The 16,210-nt window shown below is 43.2% G+C and overlaps 1 protein-coding gene and 1 long non-coding RNA gene across 5 annotated transcripts in view; one reads left to right on the top strand and one right to left on the bottom strand.

The window, feature by feature from the left end:
- Window positions 1-16,210, bottom strand: part of GRIA1 (glutamate ionotropic receptor AMPA type subunit 1) — a 306,263-nt gene that overhangs the window by 114,433 nt on the left and 175,620 nt on the right. For both annotated transcript variants that reach the window (XM_003981365.5, XM_003981366.5), the window contains exons 6-7: window positions 4,625-4,786; window positions 1,939-2,106 (exon numbers count right to left, since the gene is read on the bottom strand). In XM_003981365.5, the coding sequence (XP_003981414.1) occupies window positions 1,939-2,106; window positions 4,625-4,786 (330 nt within the window). The remainder of the gene's footprint in view (window positions 1-1,938; window positions 2,107-4,624; window positions 4,787-16,210) is intronic.
- The window catches only part of LOC123379842, a 116,136-nt gene continuing 101,872 nt past the window's right edge, over window positions 1,947-16,210 (top strand). For all 3 annotated transcript variants that reach the window (XR_006584750.1, XR_006584751.1, XR_006584747.1), the window contains exons 1-2: window positions 1,947-2,089; window positions 2,489-2,565. This is a non-coding gene — a long non-coding RNA (uncharacterized LOC123379842). The remainder of the gene's footprint in view (window positions 2,090-2,488; window positions 2,566-16,210) is intronic.

The following is a 16,210-nucleotide window of genomic DNA, read 5'->3' on the forward strand; positions in this document are numbered from 1 at the left end:
ACTCAGAGAGCCAGGGGCCCAACTGGACTTGGACCCCAGCTCTCCTGCCTCCTGGTTCAGAACCCTTCTTGCTACCTGCACTGCTTTCTGGGCTTCATCACTGCCATGGTGACGTCAGGATATCCTCACGACAGGGACGACATTAAGATGGGAGAGGCAGAGGAGCTGGGAGGGTTGTGAACCTGAGGGCAAGTCCTGGGGACCTTCTGAAACCAGTCTCACATTGCAAACAGAATCTGTCTCGCCTGTGGGGCCTGGAAGAGCATTTTAAATAAGTCAGAAGGCAGGTGCTGCATCTTTGGCCATCATACAGAAGCTGCCTGATGTCCACTGTTGCTGCTTGGTGAAGGGGCTGCCCTCCACAGAGATGGGGAGAAAGCAGAAGGGGCTACTGGTGGACCCCTTAGCATGCTCCTCCTGTCATCACAGGGCTGCAGCTTACCCTCATTCCCAAGAATGGAGCTACGCATTCTCCTCCATGTAAAGGCACTTCATCCAAGCTGAGGAACAGCTGGTGATGTTCCTTTCTCGGCTCTTTCCCCAGGTTGTTAAAATTGCTAGAGCTGTGCACGTGTGGTTGGAAAACGAATGGGGACGGTTGTGCATTTTGCTCTACATTTCTCCCTCGTTCAGAAACGCTCTCCTCCTCTCCTGGGAGCCCAAATTCACTTTCTGTTGAAGGTAGTCTCAAAAGTACAACCACTCTTGGGGCACCTGGGTGGCTTAGTTGGTTAAGTGTCCAATGCTTGGTTTGGGCTCAGGTCATGATCTCATGGTTTGTGAGATCGAGCCCCTCACTGGGCTCCGCGCTGATAATGTGGAGTCTGTTGGGGAGTCTCTCTCTCTCTCTCTCTCTCTCTCTCTCTCTCTCTCTCTCTCTCTCTCTGCCTCTCCCTCACTTGTGTGCTCTTTCTCTCTCTCTCCCTGTCTCAAAAAAAAAAAAAAAAAAAGAAGTAAAACCTGTCTTAATCCAGGCAACTCCATTTGATGGGGCAGAGGGTAGGTCATGAGTAGCATCAGCACTAAAATATTTTGCTGTTGCTGGTTTGCCACTGTGCCTGAAACTTGGACATTCCTTTCAGTTGGCACTGCCCTCTTTGCCCACTCCCCTCTGGAAACACAGCCTCTCTATTAGGAGGCATCAGATGGTACAGCCTATCCATCAGCAGCTCAAGAATCACAGCCTGGACTTGAGGTGTTTCTAGAGACTTCTAGAGGCTTCAAGAGATTTCTAGTTGCTCTGAGGGTGATCAAGCTGAGGGCAAGCTCCCAGAAGCTTCTAAACCAAGATTGTTCAATCCAGAGCCCACAGGTACCACTGTTTCATCCTGCTTGCATAGCAGACGTATCACTGATGGAATATTTATGCTCTTCCCTGTGGAATCTAGATTCAGCCTAAGAATCCTTTGCATAGCCAGTTGATGAGAATAGCCATGGCCATTTTCTATTCCTCTTCTTTAACTGTTCTTCAGTGCAAACAAAATTGATTGTAATGCTGAGAGGCAAGAAAATGGGATTAGAAAGTACCGAGAAGCATTGTCAGGATCCCCTCATGAAATGTGCGTGGAGAGCAAAGGTAACAAAGACATACAGAAAACTAGGGCAGGTGGGGAAAGTCTCCAAGAGACGGCTCAAATGGTTCTGTTTCATCCCTACCTATTTCAAGTCCTCTTTCCAACTACAGCATAATCCCTAAGCAGAAAATACAGCTTTTACACTATCAGAAGTTCCATAGTATTTTTTGTTTAAAAAAAAAAACAACACATTCTACATGAACTTCCACGTATGCCAAGAGCCACAAACACAATGCAGTCATTGTCCAAACCTCAGGCATGCTCCACCCTTTCATTTAAATGGCTGCATCCCACCTGAAATTGATGCCGAAATCCCCTACGAGGCTCCCATAAGAAGGGGCAGCCACAGCCAGACCGGCCTCACCTGCTGCAGAGCTCTTTGGATGTCGATCCCCTGGCCCCAGGGCACAGCTGGGTTAGCCAGGCAGTCCCCAGCATTCCCCCGGCGGGATATATCGATTCTCTGCCTCCGCAGGCTCTGAAAAGCCTCAGCCATCACCTTCACCCCGTCGTAGGTGAGCGCAGAGGTGTACTGGTGGGAGGAATGGAGATAGTTAGGTGTCAGAAAGAGCTGGCAGGGAGGCAGGTGGGAGTTCTGTCTGGGAACGTGCTTCCTGGTGATGAGAATGCTTTCAGTGGGGGCTACGGGAGTGGGGGCGGGCAGGGGTGACCCAGGAAAAGCCTGTGCCTGGGACGGGGGCTGCTGCTCCACATCACTAGCCAACGTTGCCCTCCTGAACTGTGAGTTCCCTTGCCAGTTGTGACTTTCAAAGGGAAGCTGGAATTCTAGACTTTTGTGTGCAGTCTTGCAATGTTAAAATGTTGGTTCAACTGGAAAAAGAAGGCATAGATTAAATGCATCACATCTATAGCTCTGATACAGCCCATAGAAATTTTGGTTTTCTCTGTTACAGTCACAGTTGGGAGCCTAGAGGAACTATTTACTCCACTATCCCCTGTGACAGCAAAAGAAAAAAAAAATCCAAGAAGGGTAAGCTCTTAATTATTTCCACATGTGCCTCAAAGTGGCAGGTTTACATTCTGTATCCTTTCCCCTTGTGCTTATTCATGATAGCTCTCTTTTTCCCTTTAAAAGGGGGCTTAGATATTGATAAAATAGAGCAGGATAACGATCCAGGACAATATTTTCTGGCTTTGGAACTCATGCCTGTCTTGTTCATTAATTTGTCCTCAATGCCTAGCTTGTTCTGTGGTATATTTTAAGTTCACAATAGAGAGTTGTAGAATGAATGTGTATTTTTCCAGTTTTTAACTTTGATTCTCTCACTTAAATATATATATATATATATACATATATATATTACATTTGATTATTTTCATTTATTTATTTTTAATGTTTTTTTTCCCTTTTATTTTTGACAAAGAGAGAGCATGAGCAGGGGAGGGGCAGAGAGAGAGAGAGAGGGAGACGCAGAATCTGAAGCAGGCTCCAGGCTCTGAGCTGTCAGCACAGAGCCCAACACAGGGCTCAAACTTGTGCACCTCGAGATCATGACCTGAGCTGAAGTCGGAGCTTAACCGACTGAGCCACCCAGGTGCCCCTACATTTGATTATTTTTATAATCTCCAGTCTTTTGCAAGTTGGGTGGGGTATTCACATATTAATTAACTGGTATGTGCTTTGTTCATTGCTTTAAAGCACAAGTGATTTTGTTTGCTTCAGCTCATATTGAAAGGAGTCTTCATTTTTTAAAGTTTTTATTTAAATTCCAGTTAACATAGAGTGTAATATTAGTCTCAGGTGTACAATACAGTGATTCAACACTTCCATACAGTACCCAGTGCTCATCATGACAAGTGCGCTCCTTAATCCCCGTCACCTATTTCCCCCACCCCTACCCACCTCCCGTCTAGTAACCATCAGTTCTCTACAGTTAAGAATCTTCTTCTTGGTTTCTCTTTCTCTTTTTTCCCCCTTTGCTCATTGTCTTGTTTCTTAAGTTCCACATATGAGTGAAATCGTATGGGAAGTAAGTCTTCATGTTTGAGCTGCTAAATCAGTTTCAGTAAGAGCAGGATGAGAAGCATCTCAGCTAAATGACTTGCCATTCGCAAGAAGAAATTGACCGAGTGGCAAGAGAAAGTTGTCAAAGATTCACTGTTTGCTCCAGATAAACAAATTTGGCCTCAGAATCCTCAACACAGTGTTCCACACGGACACTGCCAAGATATTGAGTCTGACAGGGGAAAGAAAAATTACCTGCTGTCTTTATTCAAAACCACTATCAAATAGCAAATAAAATAGATTTTGGCTGTAGGATTTAGAGCTTCATGCCTGGGACATGAGAAGGAGACAGTCTGCATAACTGGGAGCTGATGTTCTGAGGCAGAGATGTGCTGGATATTGTTTATTAGATTTCCTTATTTTTTAGCTGGGTACGTGGCTGACCAGATAAAGGGCTAGCTTCCTGCACAATTCAAGAAGCTTCCATTCACAAAGAAATGAGTGAAATCCACATCCCCCCTGGAGCTGTGCCACATAGTGGCCCTGCCCAGAATAGAGACACCATTTTTCAGCTTCTCTGTAGCAGGTTGGGGCTAGGTTTCTAAGATGTGGTTAGTAGCATGTGAGTGGGTGATTTGTGTGACTTCTGAAAGGGTTTTTTTAAAGCAATTGTGCTTTTTATTTTCCTTTTTGTATCCTGCTGGTTAGAGTATTGAGTTAATGGTTGGAGCTTCAGCAGCCATTTTGGGCTATAAGGTAGCAGCCATATGCTGAAGGTAGCAGAACAAGAAGACAGAAGAAGCTTGAGTGTTTGACAATAGCGAGGCTGTTATATAAGCCCTGGATTGCTGACTTCTGAATTTTGTTTATATGAGAGAAAAACAAAACATTTATCTTGTTTAAACCATTGGTCATTCTGTATTGTCAAACCTTTGCAGCACATCCTCATTCTTAATGTATATATTTTCCTTAGCTTATTCTTCTTAGAAAGTCTTTCCTTTCCTAAAGGTTAATAGTGCCCAGAAATCTGGGGCACACAAAGGGACCAGGTTGGTCCTTTGCTGCCTGCTCCCCATTCTCTCACCTTAGGTCTCTTCCAGTCCACCCGGGTGTGGTCGCGAGCATCGCTGTTCTTCCACTGCTGCATGATTTTGGCTGGGATGGTGTCTGTGTAGTTAACCAACTGGAAACCTGTTACATTTGCTCCACTCTCTTTGAATTTGTTTAAGTCAATGTCCATGAAACCCTGTGCAGGGAGGAGGGGAAAGAAATCAGAACGTGATGCCTAGATAAGTCAATTTAATCATGTTATAGGATCACATGCTGCTCCATAAGATGAAGCCAGTTGAATGGAGAGACCTTGGTGCCTCCTCCCCTTCCAAAGGTTATCACTAAGTTTGTGCCTGATTAGCACAGCTAAAGGCACTTGCTCAGAAGCCAGCCATGCCTGGGCTAAAGTGCTGGCTCTGCTATTCAGAGCCATTAGTTCAACTGACTCGGACTAAGTTGCTTGACGTTTTCTTGTCTGAATAACGAAGGTTAGGAAGTTAGGGAGAAAAAGCCATGTGGTGATGCACGTCAAGTGTGTGGGGCAGACCGAGTGATCAATAAGTCATGGTGGGATTGTTATGATGCTACAAATATGGAACAAGATAGAAACATAAGGAGGCAACTGTCTCCTCTACCACCTGCATTCCTCAACCCTTTTGAGAGAAGAAGAATCTGACGTCCATCAGGAGCAAACTCCTGTGGGCTCCCCAAGGTCACTAGCATGTCTGCACAAGGGACTGGATTCTGATCTGGATTCTGACCATCCCTCACTCTGTGCCCTTTACTATACCATAGACTAACATCCACAAAGGATCCTTTACCAGGAATAAATCTTTCCTCCCGATTTGGTGAAGTTCATTCAAGTTCAGGAGGCCTTCACCTTAAAAAGGAAGTCTTGTATTTGTATAATACATTCCATAGAGCACAGTGCTTTCATATCTATGGCCTTGCTTCACTTTATGACTTAATAAGGTAGAAATTAGGTGTCTATTTGCCACTTTAAGAAACTGAGACAAAGGAAGAGAATTGATCACAAAGTCATCAGGTGCATCAGTGGCAGAGCGTGGACAAGGACTAAGGTCTCTTGAGGGGCTTAACTCACTCATCTTCCAACAAACATTTTTGAGAACCTCTAGGGCACTATTCCAACAGTGAATAAAATACGTTCTCTTATGAAGCTTATATTCTAGTGAGAAAGACCATAAACAAACAAGTAAACGTGTAGCATGATATACACAATAAACTCATATGATACCGTCCACATCTCTCTTTTTTAAATTCTTTTTTTCGATGTTTATTTTCGAGAGAGAGAGAGACAGAGTGAGAGTGGGGGAGGGGCAGAGAGAGAAGGAGACAGAACCTGAAGCAGGCTCCAGGCTCTGAGCTGTCTGCACAGATCCCGACGGGGGGCTCGAACTCACAAACCGTGAGATCATGGCCTGAGCTGAAGTCAGAGCTTAACCGACTGAGCCACCCAGGCACCCCGATACTGTCCATGTCTCTCAATTTCTCATTGACTTGATTTAGTTTCTTATTTATTTACTTATTGATTTAAAGTTTATTTATTTTTGAGAGAGCATGAGCAGAGGAGGGGCAGCAAGAGAGGGAGAGAGAGAATCCCAAGCAGGATCCTCATGCTTTCAGCTCAGAGCCTGACGTGGGGCTCGATCTCATGAATCATGAGATCATGACCTGAGCCAAAATCAACAGTCAGACTCTTGGGGCACCTGGGTGGCTCAGTCGGTTAAGTGTCTGACTTCAGCTCAGGTCATGGTCTCATGGTTCGTGGGTTCGAGCCCCGCATCAGGCCTGTGCTGACAGCTCAGAACCTGAAACCTGCTTCAGATTCTGTGTACCCCCCTCTCTCTACCCCACCCCTGCTTGTGCTCTGTCTCTGTCTTTCAAAAATGAATAAACATTTAAAAAAATTTAAAATAAATTTTAAAAAGACTTTTAAATGACTGAGCCACCCAGATGCCCCAGTCTAGTTCCTTATTTAAAACCTCTGGACATAAACAACTTCATTACTCAAAGATACTCCCCCTCCTTTCAAGTGCCTCTCAAGTTCTAATGTTTATTATCTGTATTTTATAAATAACCCAAGATCAGTTCCACTCGGAGCCTTTGTCCTAGGTATTCTCTGCCTCAACGTGTGCTTTCTCTGGCTGGCTCCTTTCCGTCTTTAGGATCTTAGTCACCATGCAGTGTCTTCAGAGAGGTCTTTCCTGGTCCCTTATCTAAAAAAATTTTTTTAACGTTTATTTATTATTGAGAGACAGAGAGACACAGCATGAGCAGGGGAGGGGAAGAGAGAGGGGGAGACACAGAATCCGAAGCAGGGTCCAGGCTCTGAGCTGTTAGCACAGAGCCTGATGCGGGGCTCAATCTCACAAACTTCGAGATCACGATCTGAGCCAAAGTTGGTTGCCTAACCAACTGAGCCACCCAGGCACCCCTCCTGGCCCCTTATCTAAAGATCCAATTCCTACTCTGTGGTAGACACTGTCAGAAGTACCCTGCTCAATTCCACTCCCCCTTAATATACTGATATTTGACTTTCTATACTAACTGCAAATATCTATTACTTCACCCTTGTGCAGGTTAAGCCAGATGTGTTGGGGAATAAACACACCCAGAGCAGCACTCAACCAATGAAAGATGGAGAGTTAGTTGATAAGTACTCCAGGATCCTGTCCCCTTGGTGGGGGTGGGGGGAGGGGGTATGTAATCCTGAGGTACATTCTACACCAATGTCTAGAGGTCCCTTAAGGGATTGTGTACTTTTATTGGCTGCTATCCTGTGTCTACCTGACTTTTCAGATTCCCTAATTGGCACCCAAATAAACCACTTATAATTGAATCTTTGTCTTAAGTCCTGCTTCTAGAAGAAACCAATAAATCACTCTACCACCCAGTCCAGTCATTTCCTTCTCAGTGCCCTGTTGAGTTAACCTCAGGAGTGTTTATAACCATCTGAGACCATCTCTTTTGTTCCTGTGGTCCCTTGTCTTCCTCCCATTGGAATATCACCTCCATGAGCACAGGGAACTTTTCTGTTTTTTTCATTGATGTGTCCTAGAGCCTAGCATCTAGAGCAATGCCTGGTACAGAGTAGGTGCTTAGTACATATTTGCTGTGTGAATGAATAAAACCCAGAGACGTGCTCAAGCAAGAATGCTAATTAGGCAGGAGAAATATGATAAGCCTGCCGAAAATGCCAGTGGATGGTTTTAATTGGTTGAAAAGAGCAGCTCAGGTTGACTTTTCCCGTAGCCACAATTGATAGACTTCCACAGAGGCCTACTGATTTGCACAATGTTTCTAGCAAGTTGTTAGTACAGAAGGAATCAGAATATGTTTTTGAAGACATTATACCACCTAAGAGAAATCCCACACTGGTTAAAAGCTAATGCACAGTTGAGAAATTTCTCTTAATTTTTAGAGAACTTTAAAAAGAACATCTTGTTCATAAACTAACCATCAAGAGACTGAAATGGAAATTATCTCCCGCAGTCCTATTCTGTCACTTGAAAATCTGTAACCAGCCCCCAGGCATTTTATACTCACTGCCCTCATCTTGAACATAATGGGGGCCACAGGAAATGGCAGAGTTTATTCAAACATAAATGTCACTCAATTTCATCACCACAATTTCTGACTGCAAGGTTACTTACTAGAGCCAAACCTCGGTTACGTCTAATCAAACTGATGGGATCCTCTAACGGAACTCTTTGTGCTCCCCTGGGAAGGAACGCACAAAGGATCATAAAACAAATTCCTATCTGTGATTTTAGGTAAAAACAACTAAGGGAATAACTTGTGGTCAATGCACATTCATCTAATAGCTGGCATTTTCCCTCTGTAAGATCTCATGCTGGAATGGTAATATGGAATCCCTACATTGTCCTTCATCACGGAGAAATAAGTCTCTTATAGGGACTAGGTTTGATTTCTCTATAATGCAAGTAAATAGACTCTGCCAGTAGAGATTTTTTTTTTTTTTAAGTTTACTTATTTGGAGAGAGAGAGAGAGAGAGTGAGATGGGGGAAAGGAAGAGTGAGAAAGACTGAGAGAGAATCCCAAGCAGGCTCCTTGTTATCAGTGCAGAGCCTGATGTGGAGCTCAAACTCACAAACCATAAGATCATGACCTGGGCCAAAGTTGGACACTTAATGGACTGAGCCACCCAGGTGCCCCTACATAAGTGTTCTTGACTGAGAAGGGGAAATAAACATGTTAACTGTCTGCCCACCAGTTAACTGCAAAGTTCAACTCACTCTTTCTATTCCCTGGAGCATGCTCATTAAACAAGGTTTAATTAATCATTTTCTAATTTTCCTTGTCATTTTATTAAAATAAAAAAGACCATGGAGGAGTAACATCTGATATTTAGAATGTTTTTCTTTATCTGCTTTATCTGTGCTACTAATTATACAACATGTGTAAGGATGCAACATTGCTAATGATATTTTATTAAAGATTTAAACTATGAAGTTTAATTATTACTATTCTGAGCCATTTTTTCCTATTTTAGAACATTCCCCCAAGTACTGAGTCTATTGATGTGTACATTGTGACTCAGGGATAAAAATGAAGTAAATGTACAAGATGCTTCTAGTTATATGGTATGGGAACCCAGGTATCCTGAACCCAGACTCCTTCCGCTGAGCTGTATCAGCTGCTGCTCTTTATAGAGTGACTCTGTTTCTCATCTAAAATACGGCTTTGTGACCAGTGAGCTCTTGGAGCCGTTATGTTACTTTGCTCCTGTGTGCCGTGTCTGCACTTCTCTGGCACTTCACACTGTCCCACATGTGACTGACGAAAGAGTAACATGAGACGGATGCTCTGCCTACTATCTTGGTTCAAGTGCAGATCACCTGGCTGATGTACTACAGGCTGTTGGGAGAGAGGTCTTTAACTTGAGGGATGCATCAGAATATCTTAGAGAGGGGCACCTGGGTGGCGGAGTCGGTTAAGCGTCCAACTTCAGCCAGGTCACGATCTCGCGGTCCGTGAGTTCGAGCCCTGCGTCGGGCTCTGGGCTGACAGCTTGGAGCCTGGAGCCTGCTTCCGATTCTGTGTCTCCCTCTCTATCTGCCCCTCCCCTGTTCATGCTCTGTCTCTGTCTCAAAAATAAATAAACGTTAAAAAAACTTAAAAAAAAAAAAAGAATATCTTAGAGAGCTCTTGCAAAATAGTCATTCCTAAGAGTTGTCATTCAGTGGCCCTGGTAAGCAATGGACACCTGCATTTTTATAAAGCTCTAATGCTGGCAGATTAAAAATCAAGAAGACTGCCAAATGATAGCACAACCAACAAACACTGAGGCCTGGATGTAGGGATTAGTAGGAGATGGTTCATCATCATCTTTCTAATGGAGACTCAGGGCTGGAATTAAAACTGACCAAGCAAGAGAAAGAGACCTAGACCTAGTATGTAGAAATGTAGAGGAAACCGTCAGAATCACTGAACACAGAAAAGGTTTAAGATAGTTATTTTTAAGAAGTTTGAGATTGGAGAAAGCAAGCATTTGCTTTTTATTTTATACCCTGCTGTAATATATGTGTGTGTGTGTGTGTGTGTGTGTGTGTGTATGTATATATATGTATATATATGTGTATATACATATATATAAAATAAACCTGTCTATATATATATATATATACACACATATATATAAAATAAACCTGTCTATATATATATGTATATATATATTTATATATATATTTTTACTATGTGAATATGGTTCCTATTTATCCTATTAAAAATATAGCTCTTCAGATAGTTCTGATGTGCCTTGATGCTTAGAAGTCCTCTGTTAGTCCCTGGAAAGTGGGGGAGGGGGTGGCAGTGGCAGAACAGGGAAGATAAATTGTTGCGTTTATTGAATCTTTGTTATGATGTGTGAAGGGAGCCCTGCTTAATTTGTTATCTCCTGGTCTGGAAAAAAGAATGCTGGCCCTATTAAATGCTCTACTGAAACACAGCTTCGGAAGCATTGCTCATAAGAATAATAAAAATAGCAATAATGGCCAAAGTTCCATTTCATTTGAATTATATAACTTCATCTCAACAACGTTCTGAGAATGATAAGATTACTGTCATTTAAAGATGAAAAATGAAATAATTAGTCAACAGGCACCCCTAGATTTATTTTAAACATTTCCCAAGTTCTTATCCTGAGCCAGGCATTCTGTTAAATGCTTTATATAGATAATTTTATTTTATCCCTCAAACCCTGAGAGGTGAACATGCACAGGAGGCACCAGATGCTTATTTGCATAAATGAGTTGAGTGAGTATCCATCCAATTTATGTTGAAGAGCTGTGGTTCAGAGACTTCTAGAAACTCCCCTGAGATCACACAGCAAGCAACAATTCAATCCATGGTCCACCCATAAAATCTGTCTTCTTTATCAGTATGTTGCATTTTCTTGCTGGTGAAGGAACGCATGAGCTTGGCTTTAGGATGGTGTTTAGAGAATGTCCCAAAGAGGGGCAAAGGACCTCAGACAGTGTGGATGACACAGTGAATAGCCCTGAATAAGTGACTGACCCTGCCAAAGACAGGCCTTCCAAGACAGCTTTCTATCTTAAAGGACTATCTGTGGGAGAACACTCTAGTTTTCTCTCCTTGACACCAACCTCTAAAGGTTGGTTAGATGTTTCCCAAGTCTCTGATTTACCTGAAGTCTATTAGTGCCCACCTACCCTACATCCAGACCAGGGGTCGGCAAATATTTTCTGTAAAGGGCCAGATTGTGAATATTTTTGTCTTTGCAGGCCATATGGTTTCTGCTGTAATTATTCAACTGTGCCATTATAGCGTGAAAGCAGCCATAGACAATAGTAAATGAATGAGCATGGCTGTGTCCCAACAAAATGTATTTATGGACACTGTAATTTGAATTTCATATAATTTTCACAAGTCATGAAATATCATTCTTTTCATTTTTTTCCAATAATTTAAAAATGTAAAAACCATTCTTAGCTCATGAGCCAAAAAAAAAAAAAAAAAAAAAAAGTGAGGGGACAGCTGGATCTGACCCATAGACCACAGTTTCCTGATGCCCGAAGCAAAGATGTCAGAGATGAGACTTAACCCGTCGTTGTACAGATGGGGAAAGTGAGATGGGGGTGGGGGCGGGGGCATGAGTGGCCTAAGGCTGTATGGTTGGTTAGGGGATTAGCTGGGGGTGGGATCTGACTCCTTTTATGTCACTGTAGGAGCAATACAATAATGACCAGCTGTTCGGATAGACTGGGAGTAAAAGTGCTCAATTAAGTAAGGTAGTTAACTCAGGCATTCCTTCTATCTTATGTCAATTATAATTTTCAAAGGATTAGAAGGAAAAGGCATTTCAAATAATTATGATATCCTAAAGAGATGTTTAACACTATAACTACATTGGATATGCTTTCATGTAGCTGTGAAGATTTAGAAAATGGTTTAAGGATCATGAAGAGGCTCTAGGCTATCATTATGACTATTAATTATCACGTGTGGCTGGAAACAAAAGAACCGATTATGCGGCTTACTGGTTATTTAACCTCTCTGAGGCTCAGTTCTCTGGTCTTCAAAATGTAGCTATAATGGCACCTACAGCGTGGAATTGTTGTAAGATTTAAAAGAATACATTGAAGCACTTAGAACTGTGTCTGGCACATAGTAAGTGCTTAATGAACGTTAGCTGTTATCATCACCGCATTCACCATCATCATTATCACAGCCTCAAAAGAAGTTAGGTGTTGTTAGAACTGCTTCAAAACCAGGCAGTGGGCCAGGCAAGACTCCTGAGAGAACTGGAGGCAGGTGTATGGGACCGCTGCTGGCGGAGGATCAAAAGCGGTATCTTCAAAGCCAGATTTCCTTTTTCTCTGGGATTCTTTCAAGGGGTCATGTCAAGCTGTTCAGCCCTCATCATCCAGCTTGTGTGGACGCCACACCCGTCAGAAAGAAGAGGGGGCATCCAGTGTTGTTAAAGGGGCCAGCAAGAAGGTTTATTAAACAAGCCTGGACACCGGGAAGAGGGCTGCCTCGTCGCACCCCCCTTGAGATCTAGAAGAGGTAACATGGGAATAAATCGAAGAACTTTTAGTTTATACTTAGAAGGGCACAAGTTGAACATGCCAAGTTTCCCCCACTTGTCAGATAGATTCTTAGATGACAGTTCCAGAGAGAGGATGGTTACAGGCAAGTGCAGTTTGAAAAGTCTTGTTACATTAGAAATGCCTGAAAAGTGGGGATAATCAACCTGAGAAATAATGGAAAACTGAGAGGGTAAGTGGAGGATGTACTGAAATCCCAGAAGGGCTGTCATGGGGACGAGGTGGGGGATTTGTTCTCTGAGACTCTGGAAAGCAAGCCGGCACCTACAAATAGGCAGAAGTCGGGGCAGGCAGACTTCGGCTAAGATACAATGACAACTGCCATAGTGTCTAGGATGTATCCACCCTACTATGTAGGGGGCAGCGTGCTAAGGGCTTTATTTGTATTATCTCATTTAATCCTCACAACAACCTTGTGAAGCAAGTACTATTATCATTCCCATCTTGCAAGTCAGTAAACAGGATTAAATGAACCCAGTAGTATCTGCCCAATATAGCACAGCTAGTGAGGGGCGGAGACCACAGTCACAGCAAGTGATAAGACTCGAGTTTGTTTTCCAAGCACTGTACATTCGGCCTCCTAACCACTAGTACTGTCACTCTGACTCATTCACCTCCTGTCCTGCAAGGAAGCATCTGGAATGGCCTGTTTCTTTACACTAGGAAGGAATTAGCAGGTTTCCAGGAGACCAAGACATGTGCCTCCAGCTCCTTTAATATGCACTGCTATTTGAAATGTGAACCACATCTCTTTGTTTCTCTCTCTCTGAGGTCTGTCCTGTCTCTCTGTCTGAGACGGCGGTCCTCCTTCTGACCCGCACTAAGAGACTGTGGGGCTCCCAGGAGGCAGGGGCCTTGGTCCTTACTCTATCTGCAGCAAGTACCTGGAGCATGAGGACTGCCTAATTCACACTGAGGAATCCAGGAAGAGAGAGCAAATATCTTTGTTCACCATTTTCATGATTCTTATATGAATCTCAGCTTTTGTCCTTTGGACCAAAGAGGGCTTTTCATGGATTTTTTCCATGTAGTATACATATGTATTCTGAACTAGGTCATAAATAAGAATTGTCCGGAAGACAGTTTTAGGGACAACCACAGAAATTCTGTCTTTGAACCTCAGGAGTTGCTTGCCCTTGGGCAATGGTCTCAACCTCTCCCAGCAGTAGTTGATTGATCTGCAGTAGAAGGGCATTGTCTAGACCCATGGTCATTCAAATTGTGTTCCCAGGTTGCAGGCCTGTTGGCCTGGGGGGGAAGGCGGAAGAAAGGGGTCCTAGATCTCCACCTTCCCTCTACCACCAAAGCAGCTCTGTTTTTTATCTGTTTTACATGCTAGGGTTCTTCCCAAGATTTCATTTGAAAATAGAGCTTTTAACTAAAAAGTTTGGAAACTTCTGAGCCAGTTGATTTCTCCTAAGGGAGTAAGTTGATTTTTCTCTTAAGGGCTCTTCCAGCTTTGATCTATAATTCTGTGATCACATAGGTGTGTGCACATGAATATGGATATATGTGAAGTCATAGAATATTCCTGAGCTGAGGACTCAGTTGTGTCCTCAAATCACCATGTCTCTGCATAAGGCTGTCACATTTTCCTATTTCAGTCACTTTAACGAACCAAAACTTTAATGTGTCTTCACCCTACATAATCCCAGGTAACATGCACGCATATCTGCTTCCCGCGATGTCAATAAGACATTGTAGCTGTGTTCAAATCAGCTAAAATACTGTCTGTATTGGAAAAAAAATAAAAAACCCACTAGTGTTAACTGATCCAAGTGCATTTGAAACCAGGGAGGCAGGTACCCGTCCGTTCGGATATCTGCCAATGCACAAATAGACCTATTTCCCAGGCAGGTGTCCATTGTTGACAAAGCATTGTCAAAGTCAAGGCCTCACAGACCAACTTCTCTCAGTCCAGGGGTTTAGGATAAAATGCTGCCACTTTGTGGCAGAAGGTCAGGGGCCCCCAGGCTGGGCTGCTGATGTATGGGTGAAGCCGTGTATCCTCAGACCTGGTACTGGTTAGAATGCCAGAACATCCCATAATGTTACCTGTGTTCTAGCTGGCTGCAGTCAGAGGTGACAGCTGGCCAGGACCACTTCAGAACAAGGGCCAAAGGTCCATACAAAATTCAGCTTAGTGTGAGGCCCGGAATTCTTGGCGGGCTTTAAACCAACATCTTCCTTTTATATTGATCACAGCCTTTCTGTCCAGGGACGATTAGGCAAAGAATGCAGAAATCCCACTTTTTGACAAAATGCCATCTTAAGCACTTATGAGGTCTCAATACAGTAGGTATCTATTGAATTCTTGGTGAAAAATGAATGAAAGGCCAAACATACGAGAAATTTGAAATCTACTGGGAATGAGGAAAGGAATATTCTAGGTGCTCATTCATGTTCTCCTTCATCTGTTAGTACTTGATACTGAAAAGCACATACTAGACAAAGGGGTGCAGCAGAAAATCACAGGTGTGATCCTTGCTTTCAGATTACTTAAGGTTTCATAAGAAAGGCCAATATTACCCAAGTAATTGTAGAGCAAAATATATGAACCAAAACCTGACCTTGGAGCTCAGGGAAGGCTTCTCAGTGGAAGCAATGAAGCCTGAAAGAGGAGGCTTTGGTCGGGTGAAAAGTGCAGGGAATAACCCTCTAAGGAGAAGATATGCATGTTCCGAGGTTCAGATTCAGAGCCACAAAGGGCAGTGAATCAAAGGGAACATATGTCACACATCAGCCTGGATTGGAATCTTAGTTCTTTTACCTCCTAGCTTTGCGACTTCAGGCAAGCTATTTCACCTTTCTGTGTCTCGGGATCCTTCACTGCAAAAATATGGATCATTATAATATCTATGTCATATGACTGTGGTGAGGATAAACTACATTAACATATGTTAAATTCTTAGAATGATGCCTGGCACATAGTAAGTACTCACTTAGCCCCCTAGCTCATGGGCTCCATGTTCCTTCCATTATATATATTCTCTGCTTTTCTGTCTTAAAAAGAGGTACAAGTAAGAAGTAAGGACTGAACCCTTCTCCTGCCATGTGGGTTACACATTACCCCAACCTCCTGCCATAATTGGTTTTGAGACATCTGTCCTTTCTGCTTCTAGGCTAGCGGGGGCATGCTCTGAAAGAGCAGTTGCCAACGCTGTCTTGCATATCTGGAATAGTCTGTTAACTCAGCATGGAAAGGGCTGTTTCAAATCAGCCAAGGTGTTTGTAAGAGCAAAGGCTGCAAACCCTGAGTGCTTGAGATTAACGAAGCAGTGTCCCCCTTATGCTGAAGGGAGCCCACGTGGCTTGGGAATTTTGTTTTCTTATCTCTGGACAGCAGAGAGAGGCAGGGAAGCTAGCACCATAATTTACACACCTGCAAAGGTCCTCTTGGCAATTATTCCTTTTGAAAACACTGTATCAAATCTTCAACAAATTGAGACCCTCAAAAACAAAGATATTTTGCAAGTGATAATGGATCAGTGGCAGAGTTGGGATGAGA

Source organism: Felis catus, chromosome A1, assembly GCF_018350175.1.
Source record: "Felis catus isolate Fca126 chromosome A1, F.catus_Fca126_mat1.0, whole genome shotgun sequence".
NCBI classification, from domain to species: Eukaryota; Metazoa; Chordata; class Mammalia; order Carnivora; family Felidae; genus Felis; species Felis catus.